The sequence below is a fragment of the Ranitomeya variabilis genome, chromosome 3 (assembly GCF_051348905.1).
Source record: "Ranitomeya variabilis isolate aRanVar5 chromosome 3, aRanVar5.hap1, whole genome shotgun sequence".
In the NCBI taxonomy this organism is placed as follows: domain Eukaryota; kingdom Metazoa; phylum Chordata; class Amphibia; order Anura; family Dendrobatidae; genus Ranitomeya; species Ranitomeya variabilis.
In genome coordinates, this window is record NC_135234.1 from 201,196,622 (window position 1) to 201,207,866 (window position 11,245).

Below are 11,245 nucleotides of genomic sequence, written 5' to 3' on the forward strand. Positions count from 1 at the left end.
TTTGGATTGATGCTGAAATACCATGGGACCAGGCTCACATGCCAAACATAATCTGCAGTGGTACACGCAAATGTCTGCAGTTTGTATATCTTCAGACTTCATAAACGTACCAATAGGTGAATGGATTTTTGGGGTGAGTGATTGGCGAAAAGCCAATTGAAGTGCTCATGGCGTTCAACCTAGCAATGTTTCAGCTTCAGCTTACTAGGGACAGTACTGTAGATATTGTAGCTCCTGTGCCTAGTACTAAAGACCTTCCTTCAGGAAATCCTCCAGCATAAAGCTCAAGCACATCCTGTGAACTATTGTTTATACTCCCCAAATAGGCAACTGCCCCTTTCCAGATTTCAGGAATGCTCAGTACCCGGCCCTGTGAAGAGGAACTTATTGGGATTATCAAGGACTGGACAACACTTTGTTAATAGCTCCACTGCCCAGGATACTCCCCTTATAGGCGGGCACCACAGTGACCAGCACACGATCATCTAACATGATCATTGGCCGCTGATCGGCTGCAGTGGTCATGAGACATAATGAAACTCAACTGTGGGGGGGACAAAATGCTGCTATTGCAATGGTACAGTTTTTATTCCATGATAGGCAGTGGAGTTTTCAAGGATATAAATGAGCCATCCAAGGTATATGGAAGTAGCTGAAGTGGGGAGATGATGAACATTTCTCTTGACCATTTGCCTTCTTGATCACTTACTAGCTTTATGCTATACATAACTATCACCACATACACAGAAGCGCCATGTTCTGTTGCTTTGCCAGGGATCATTTACTAATCAAGTTATAGCCTAACAATTATTGGCATTTAGTCAGCGGATGTGGAAAATAGGAAAACAGTCATGTCATGGAGGTGGCCAAACTTTACTTCATTTTCAGTTATGTTTCAGTAATGGACCACTCAGTATGTCTGATGGAACGTTGCTTTATTGTTGTTTACAGGTTCTTAATCAAAGAGCCCAAATCCCATGTCTTCATCGGACTCCTCAGATTCTTCCTTCTTTTCTTCTTCTTTCTTTTCTGTTGGGATAAAAGATATAGAGAAGTTTAGAAGTCAGTCTAGAGGCCATCACACGCTCACATCACAGGCTAACGAGGACGTAACATCACTTCTTGCATAAAATCTGGACGTGTGAATACGTGCGACTAGAACGTCATGTAGAGGAGGCGAGTAGGATACTTATTCTAGGTACAATGATTACTATAGGCTAGACTGTGGGAAAAGTGATATTTTAGCTGTCAATCTACAAGAGGGAGTGATATGACATTGGAAAAAGCAGCTTTCCTAGAGAATCAGTAACACTCTTCATGTACGGTGCCTCGTATTAAAGGGGTTGTCCACTACTAGTACCAGCACTGCTCCAGGGATGTTGCCGTGGGGTCTCCCGTGGCTCACAAGACTTTGTTATCCCACCGATGCCCTGCAGCAAATCAGCACCCGCTAATGGGATGCAGTGCTCACACCTTCCCCGGACCGCTGAGCCTAAGTGGGAGCACAGCAGCCAATGTAATGTAAGCCCTGAGAGATCCGACGCCGGCATCACTGGGACGATATGAGAGTTATCAGTATAGGGTTTTTTTAATTTTACAATAAGGAATATACTGCATATACTCGAGTATAAGCCGAGATTTTCAACCCATTTTTTGGGGCTGAAAGTGCCCCTCTCGGCTTATACTCGAGTATATATAGAAACATTTAAGGGGCTTCCCAAGTAGTGTAAAGCCCCTTTAACACATCTCTGATGTGAATCTTCACTTGTTATACATTTTTTTGGGTCCAAACTTCTGTGCCAGTTCTTTTTTAATGAGTGGTTGGAAGTCAATATCTACTTACTGCATGTAGTCTCAGCACATAGTTCGGTGTATAATAGTTTGTACTAGGCGCCATCTAGTGGTGGATGGTCAGAGGCTTATAGGTGTTACCCGAGCATGCTCCAGTCCTATCAGAGTGTCTTTGGCTAACCTCCCTAAACCTGACGTTTCCCTCTCCGTGGGTGGCACCATAATAACACCCCGGCAGCAGGCGCACTGTCTGGGTGTTTTGTTTGACACCAATCTCTCCTTCACATCCCATATACAATCTCTTGCCCGCTCGTGCCGCTTACACCTAAAGAACATCTCTAGAAACCGCCCTTTTCTCACCATGGAGACAACAAAAACCCTCACTGTCACCCTGATCCACTCCCCCCTTGACTACTGCAATGCTCTATTAATTGGCCTCCCCCTTACTCGACTTTCCCCTCTCCAGTCTATCCTTAAAGGGAACCTGTCACCTAAATTTGGCGGGACCAGTTTTGGGTCATATGGGCGGGGTTTTTGGGTGTTTGATTCACACTTTCCTTACCCGCTGGTTGCATGCTGGCCGCAATATTGGATTGAAGTTCATTCTCTGTCCTCTGGAGTACAATCTGAGCAGCGGCCATTTTCCCGGAGGCCACCGCATCACAGCAATGGGGCTGCCGGTGCCTCCGGGCCTGGAGAAGATGCCGGAGGAGCCCCGACGCTGCAAGAAGATGCGCCGCCGCCGCCACCCCACAGCACCCACGGCACGAAGATGCGCCGCCGCCCCACAGCACCCACGGCACGAAGATGCGCCGCCGCCCAACAGCACAGAGCACCCACGGCACGAAGAGGAGCTGCCGCTCCCAGCAGAGACCCCCACGCTGCCGCAATGAGGTAATAGGGGGATATACTCCACTCACACTTTACTGTGAGACGCCCCCTCTCTTCGTCATCGGGACCACTCCCCACACCAAATGGCACATATTCACCGGCCCTATAAGATGACATACGGCGTATAAGAAGACCCCCGACTTTTAAGAAGATTTTATATTTTAACTGGAAAAGTTGGGGGTCGTCTTATACGCCCAGTCGTCTTATATGCTGGAAAATACGGTAATATTATTATTATTTCGCGTGCTCAAATAATCTCTGAGTCCCCGCAGCTGTTCCGATCGCCACAACACATGCAGGCATTGTCTAACAGCCAGGGCACATCCAGGCGATGGGACACAATCACAATTTACACCAAGTCGCAGGCAAGAACAGCTGGGATAAGTCCGTAATATTAGATGCCTGGACAAGACCTTTAATTGTAGCGATCTTACCTGATGCGGCAGCTCCGCCAGCAGCTGGAGCAGCAGATGCAGGAGCAGCAGCCACAGCGCCACCGGACGGTACTGAACAAAGCTTGGAAAGGCCTGAGCAAAAAGAAAGAAAATTGTCAAGCCATCTCATGGGATAATCTGACCTCAGTAGCTCCAGCTAAGACCTACTGACGTGATCCAGAACACTTGGCTGAATACTCACACAGCGTTTTACATAAGTTTGTGAACCCTTTTTCTTTTACGGTCAAAAATGCTGAAGCTGGACAATACTTTAAAAAAAAGGAGCAGGGAATTTTAGCGAAAATGCTGTTTTTTTTACTCCTCCCCTTCTTCCAAGGGCCATTTTTTTTTTTTCAGGCTCACAATGACAAACGTACACTGGCTTATTTTTCCCCCCGAACGAGTTGTAGTTTTGAATGACACCATACAAAGTACTGGAAAATGGGAAAAATCCCAAGTGCGGTGAGGTTGTGAAAAATAAAACAATTAAAAAAATGCAATTTTGCCATAGTACTTTGGTTTTACAGCATTCTTTCTCTGCTAAAAATGACAAACATGCTTCTCCAGGTCAGTATGATTACGGCGATAGCAAACTAGTAAACATTATTTATTTTTTATTTTTTCACCATTTTTGAAATGGGTAAAGAGAAAAAAATGATACATTTTTTTTTGCTCTGTTTTGCCATTTTGAGAACATAACAGTTCTATTTTTCTGCAGACTGAGCCGTGTCAGGGCTTGCTTCTTGTGTGGCGAGCTGAAGCTTTTATCGCTACCAACGTTAATTATAAAAGACATTTTGATCACACTTTACTGCATTGTTTAGGGAGGAGCGGTGACTGAAAAGCCAACTCTGCCAGCTTCATTTTTCTTGTTACAACTTTTAGGCTGTGTGCACACGTCAGGATTTCTTGCAGAAATTTCCTGAACAAAACCGGATATTTTCTGCAACAAATTCGCATGCATTTTTTTTTTGCGATTTTTTTCTGCGGATTTGTCCAGAGGTTCCCAATGCAATAATATAGTGGGAAGTCCGCATAATATCCGCAAAGTTAATGAACATGCTGCGTTTTTTTCCACGATGCGTTTTTCTTCGCGGAAAAAACGAAACATATGCACAAAAATTGCGGAATGCATTATAAATGATGGGATGCATATGTATGCGTTTTTTCGCATTTTTATAGCGAAAAATCCGGAACGTGTGCACACAGCCTTTCAGTATGTGTTATTACGGTAATTATATATTTGAGAGGACTTGACTTTTAAAGACGCAGAGATGCCAAATACGTTATTTTATTTACTTTTAAAAATAGGTGGAAAAGGGAAGGGGCAATTTTATTTTATTTTTTTGGCCCACCATGGGGAAATTGAACCTGCGATTACTTGATTGCTTAACACTATATATTGCAATATCACAATATGTTGTGAAAATCTTGGTCACAAGCTGAGCTTCACAGACATACCAAAATGGCAACAGAATGGCTTCAGCAAGCCTAGGCTGCCATGTTATCCCATTGGCTCTGCACAATCGAGTATCGGGAAGCTTGGCGCTTAAACGCCACTGTTGTAGAATGACAGCGTTATTAAAATGGTTACTGATCAGCTTCCGGTGCTGATGTTAGACACCGGTACTGACGATGTGACACAGCCGGCATCAGATGCATGTGGGGAGATCTTGGCTCCTGAGCCCTCTACACGTGATCACCCCGACAATCATGTGCAGTGGTTTTCCGTTAAGGGGTTAAAGTCTACAAGTGAATTACTAAAAAGCCTGAGAGATGAAGGTAAGGGCACGGTCAGATGAATGTATTTTTTGTCCATGTGGAAAACTGATGGCACACAGACCCAATGTTGGCCTATGTGGCAGTTCCCAAGGGCCATTATTGCCATTACTCTAGCCTGGGCCAGAGCAGTGCCCATAAATATCAGACATGCTACTCCTGCATCAGTCCGCTATTTGCAGATGTGTCCAGCCCAAATTTAACCCCTCAGTGTGAATCCCCCCCACAGATTTCTCTACAGGTCTGGAAATGCTTGCGCTCATTGTCTCCTTGTACAGTTACAAATGTTGCTAAATTATGTGAAGGAGATCTAAAACAGAAGTGCTGCAACAAGTGTCCCCCATTACGGATGACTGGGTGGGCTGTATATTACAGAAGTTACTGGATATAGACGCTAAATAAAGAAAATATTCCCCTTTACCACCAAGCCGGGATATTTACTACAGTGATGCACATTTATTCCTATTTACCTGAATTGATCAGATCATTTAGGTTTTTCCCACCAAGTTGAGACACCACCTATTTAACAAAACAGAAGAGAGTACATTAACACTGTTCATTAGATGAGGGAACAACTGTGACCACCAAATCACTGTAAGGCTGTGTGGACACGTAGCAGATTTTTCGCGGTTTTGCGCTATAAAAACGCTATAAAACCGCGAAAAAAACGCTCACATTAAGCACCCTATTTAATAGAATGCAATCCGCATTTTTTGTTCACATGCTGCATTGTTTTCCTGAGCGGAATCGCATTCCAGAAAAAAACGCAACATGTTCATTAAATTTGCGGAATCGCGGGGATTCCGCACACCTGGGAATGCATTGATCTGCTTACTTCCCGCAGGGGGCTATGTCCACCATGCGGGAAGTAAGCAGATCATGTGCTGTTGGTACCCAGGGTAGAGGAGAGAAGACTTTCCGCCACGGACTGGGCACCATATAATTGGTAAAAAAAAAAAAAAAAAAAAAGAATAATAATAAAAAAAAAATAGTGATATACTCACCTTCTGATGGCCCCGGAGTCTTCCTGCATCTCAGCGGTGCACGCGGCCGCTTCCGTTCCCAGGGATGCTGTGTGTGAAGGACCTGCGATGACGTCGCGGTCACGTGACGTCATCGCAGGTCCTGCACACAAAACATCTATAGGAACAGAAACCGCAGAGGAGATCGGCTGTTTGCGGAAGGTGAGTATAACCATTTTTTTTTAAATTATTTTTAACATTCTATCTTTTACTATTGATGCTGCATAGGCAGGATGAATAGTAAAAAGTTGGTTACATTTGTTAAACACTATGTTTGACAAGTGTGACCAACCTGTCAATCAGTTTTCCAAGCGATGATACAGATCGCTTGGAAAACGCTAGCATTCTGCAAGCTAATTACACTTGCAAAACGCTAGTTTTTAGCAGGAATATGCATGCCAATTCTGCATGCGATATACCCACGGCAGGAGTTGCAGAATTGCCGCGGAAATTTCCACGGCAATTCTGCAACGTGTGCACTTAGCCTAAGGCATGTATGTGTTATTTACACAAGACAATATGGCTCCCATTCCCATCGCTGGTACTTGTGGTGCTGCTGGACATACTTCTACACAACGCTCTCAATCTAAACCTCAGAAAGTGAAAGTTTTCTGCAGAGAAAGCCGCATATATTACTGGGGCTTTAGAATGGCAGCGGGGTCACCCTCACCGCTCTGACATTATGTGGCTTTAGAATCTACACCATAAGGCACATTTCAGGCACAGACTGGCAATAGGCGGGGGACTCCGATCTGCAGCAGGCAGCTTTTCAAGGCGTATGCCAAGGAGTCTCTGGGTCATGGAAAGAGCCCAGTGGAGAATCACCATTCAGCGGAATATACCAGATACCACGGACATGTTGGGGTCACTGACCTTGTTGACGCGTTCATCATCAGCATCAATTCCAACACTGGACAAGATTTTCTTAAGGTCTTTTGCTGATGGACTGCTGTTACCACCGAGGGTGGCAAGCAAGTAAGCGGCCACGTAACGCATTCTGCAATACAATAACCATGGTGAGGATCATAGGAAAACACATGCAATAACAGGCAAACAGCCAAGTATCTTACAGGGAACTTCCAGCTTTTGAATGAAGTAAAAGAGAAAGCAGTTGGCAAGGAACTCCGTGTGTGCAAACCGCATGTAAGTGGACAGAGTGAAATCCTAACAGTGGGAATATTACACACGGGTACGAACCCGAATGTTTTACTCCTCCTACAAGTTTGCAGAACATTCCTTTAATAAACTCACAAATATTCTACAGAATGTTACATGAAAACACTGGATATATTTAAAGTAGTGGACAACCTAATCCCAGCCATGTCGCTCCTTAGGGTACCGTCACACAGTGAAATTTCCATCGCTACGACGGCACGATTCGTGACGTTCTAGCGATATCGTTACGATATCGCTGTGTCTGACACGCTACTGCGATCAGACATCACGCTGAGAATCGTACGTCGTAGCAGATCGTTTGGAACTTTCTTTCGTCGCTTGATCACCCGCTGACATCGCTGGATCGTTGTGTGTGACAGCGATCCAGCGATGTGTTCGCTTGTAACCAGGGTAAACATCGGGTAACTAAGCGCAGGGCCGCGCTTAGTAACCCGATGTTTACCCTGGTTACAAGCGTAAACGTAAAAAAAACAAACAGTACATACTTACATTCCGGTGTCAGTCCTCCGGCGTCTCAGCTTCTCTGCACTGTGAGCGCCTGCCGGCCGGAAAGCGAGCACAGCGGTGACGTCACCGCTCTGCTTTCCGGCTATGGCGCTTACACAGTGGAGAGAAGCAGAACGCCGGGGACAGACACCGGAATGTGAGTATGTACTGTTTTTTTTTTTTTACGTTAACGCTGGTAACCAGGGTAAACATCGGGTTACTAAGCGCGGCCCTGTGCTTAGTAACCCGATGTTTACCCTGGTTACCCGGGGACTTCGGCATCGCTCCAGCGCCGTGATTGCAAAGTGTGACCGCAGTCTACGACGCTGGAGCGATATTCATACGACGCTGCGACGTCACGAATCGTGCCGTCGCAGCGATGGAAATTTCACTGTGTGACGGTACCCTTAGATGCCAAGATCAATGCTGAACTAGAGTTGGTGCGACTCAATTTCCATATCCAAGTCCCATCGGCCATGACAGTGGTCAGAGGCCACGGAACAGAAGCTGGGAAACGTCTTCTCACCGGATGGCATCCACGGCTCCTGATTAGCACAATGTCACGACACACATATACGATGTTGTGCCAGGCCTGGAAGAGCCAAGGATGTACTCAGATAAGAGATTTGGGATGTGTGAATTGATTTGCACCGACTCTAATGCAGACAGCAACATCTAAGTGATCAAAAGAGGGAGGAAGCCATCACCCCAGGTGATCTCAGCACAGAACAAAATAACACTGGAGCAATCGTACAGCCCCACAGAATCAGCCTACATTCACACAACCAGTATGATCTGTATGAAATTACTCCAGTAAGGCTACTTTCACACTTCCGTCTTTTTAGATCCGTCACAATGAGTCGTTTTGGGAAAAAAACACATCCTGGAAATGTGCCCGGAGGATGTGTTTTTTCCATAGACTTGTATTGCCGACGGATTGCGACGTATGGCCACACGTCACGTCCGTCGTGCACTGGATGCGTCGGTATTTGGCGGACCATCACAGGAAAAAAACGTTCAAGGTAACGTTATATCGTACGTCGTGTCCTGCTTTTTAAACTGCGCATGCCCGGCCATAACTTCACCCCTTCCTCCCTGGGAGTTTACTATGGGCAGCGGACGCGTTGAAACACCGCGTCCGCTGCCCACGTTGTGCAGAAAATCACCACTGTCCGTCGGTACGTTGTGCCGACGCTTTGTGACGGCCCCGTACTGACGGAAGTGTGAAAGAAGCCTAAGCAAAAAATGAATCAGTTTCAAAAGAACACAAAAAAAGATGGCCATTTACCTGATCCATATGCGTCACAATAAAAAAAACAAAGCAAAACATGATTCAGTAGCTGCTGTCATGTGGCACCATGGAACAAAGAACTTTACTTCTCCCAACAGCCACAGACCTTCAGTCATAGAGGCATGCCGGCCGGCCAGTCACCACTCAGCACTGAGAGCAATGGCTGCAAGCACAGTATACACTGGCACCGTGACACTGCACCAAGAGCTATCAAAGTACAACGCACGTGCTCTTACCGCATAGCCACCCCGGGCACGCACGTGCTCTTACCGCGTAGCCACCCCGGGCACGCACGTGCTCTTACCGCGTAGCCACCCCGGGCACGCACGTGCTCTTACCGCGTAGCCACCCCGGGCACGCACGTGCTCTTACCGCGTAGCCACCCCGGGCACGCACGTGCCCTTACCGCGTAGCCACCCCGGGCACGCGCGTGCCCTTACCGCGTAGCCACCCCGGGCACGCGCGTGCCCTTACCGCGTAGCCACCCCGGGCACGCGCGTGCTCTTACCGCGTAGCCACCCCGGGCACGCGCGTGCCCTTACCGCGTAGCCACCCCGGGCACGCGCGTGCCCTTACCGCGTAGCCACCCCGGGCACGCGCGTGCTCTTACCGCGTAGCCACCCCGGGCACGCGCGTGCTCTTACCGCGTAGCCACCCCGGGCACGCGCGTGCTCTTACCGCGTAGCCACCCCGGGCACGCGCGTGCTCTTACCGCGTAGCCACCCCGGGCACGCGCGTGCCCTTACCGCGTAGCCACCCTGGGCACGCACGTGCCCTTACCGCGTAGCCACCCCGGGCACGCAAGTGCTCTTACCGCGTAGCCACCCCGGGCACGCACGTGCTTACCGCGTAGCCACCCCGGGCACGCACGTGCTTACCGCGTAGCCACCCCGGGCACGCACGTGCTCTTACCGCGTAGCCACCCCGGGCACGCACGTGCTCTTACCGCGTAGCCACCCCGAAAACACGCACGTGCTCTTACCGCGTAGCCACCCCGGGCACGCACGTGCTCTTACCGCGTAGCCACCCCGAAAACACGCACGTGCTCTTACCGCGTAGCCACCCCGGGCACGCACGTGCTCTTACCGCGTAGCCACCCCGGGCATGCACGTGCTTTTACCGCGTAGCCACCCCGGGCACGCACGTGCTCTTACCGCGTAGCCACCCCGGGCACGCACGTGCTCTTACCGCGTAGCCACCCCGGGCACACACGTGCTCTTACCGCGTAGCCACCCCGGGCACACACGTGCTCTTACCACATAGCCACCCCGGGCACACACGTGCTCTTACCGCGTAGCCACCCCGGGCACACACGTGCTCTTACCGCGTAGCCACCCCGGGCACACACGTGCTCTTACCACGTAGCCACCCCGGGCACGCACGTGCTCTTACCACGTAGCCACCCCAGGCACGCACGTGCTCTTACCATGTAGCCACCCCGGGCACGCACGTGCTCTTACCACGTAGCCACCTATGTGCTTTTACTGCGTAGCCACCCCGGGCACGCCTGTATAACTGAAAGTTGGCAGATATTGGGAATTTTCTCCTAGGAGCTGTACTTTCAGTACCTGCAGGAGAATAGCGTTACCCGACGTGACAGGTGGTCTCTATGGGGTTAGTTCCATTTTAGTCAACTATCATCTAAGCACAGAACAGGAAATAAGTTGCTGATCACTGGGGGTCTGAGCCCCGCACCTTCTGTCTCCATTCTCAGGTATGGCGGTGGGGCGAGACCCCCGGCGATCTGCAAGTCCGCAGCCTAGGGGATAACTAGCAGAGCCGGGATTAACCCTTCATGTCGCCTTGATGGCCACGTGGAGCGGAGTGCCCTGTCTGCCCACCGATATTACAGGTTATTACATTAGGATGGTTTCTGCAGAATCCCCTCACTGCAATGTGCGGCCGGCTCAGCAGGATGGAGGCAGCCACATGGGGCATCAGGGTGGGAATAGTCCCCATCTGTGCCCCCCAGGTCAAAATCTACTCACTTTAAGTCTGTGAAAGACACGAAACGATGTGCACGCTCCTGTTCTTCGACTCCGAGAGGGAAAGAGAGAGCGAGCTGCGGGGTTTCCACAGCAAAGATTCAGGGGCAGCCGAGGTCAAAGGTCAAATACTCACACGATTTTAAATCAGAATAAAGCATACATTGTCGGTGTTATATTACATTTTGCAGCCAAAGAAATACATTTTGCTAAAGTAATACATTCATTTAATGCCGAAAAATTGAAAGGTAGTTTACAGTGAGCATGCGCAGTAGGGGGACAGAAGCGAGATGCGGGCATAGTATGTCTACTACGCATGCGCGACAGAAGAACGTGTTCTTGGTGAACCCGGAAGAGTGCATTTGGCATGCGCACTTGCAGGAGCAGAGC

The 11,245-nt window shown here is 48.7% G+C and overlaps 1 protein-coding gene across 1 annotated transcript; it reads right to left on the reverse strand.

Moving 5' to 3' along the window:
* Positions 1-918: 918 nt before the first annotated feature.
* Positions 919-10,971, reverse strand: LOC143815614 (uncharacterized). Its single transcript, XM_077294997.1, has 5 exons — positions 10,859-10,971; positions 6,791-6,914; positions 5,366-5,414; positions 3,117-3,209; positions 919-1,029 (listed from the first exon to the last, which is right to left on the reverse strand). The coding sequence occupies exons 2-5, from the start codon at positions 6,911-6,913 to the stop codon at positions 956-958; spliced, it is 339 nt and encodes a 112-aa protein (XP_077151112.1). The 5' UTR covers position 6,914; positions 10,859-10,971; the 3' UTR covers positions 919-955.
* Positions 10,972-11,245: the final 274 nt, after the last annotated feature.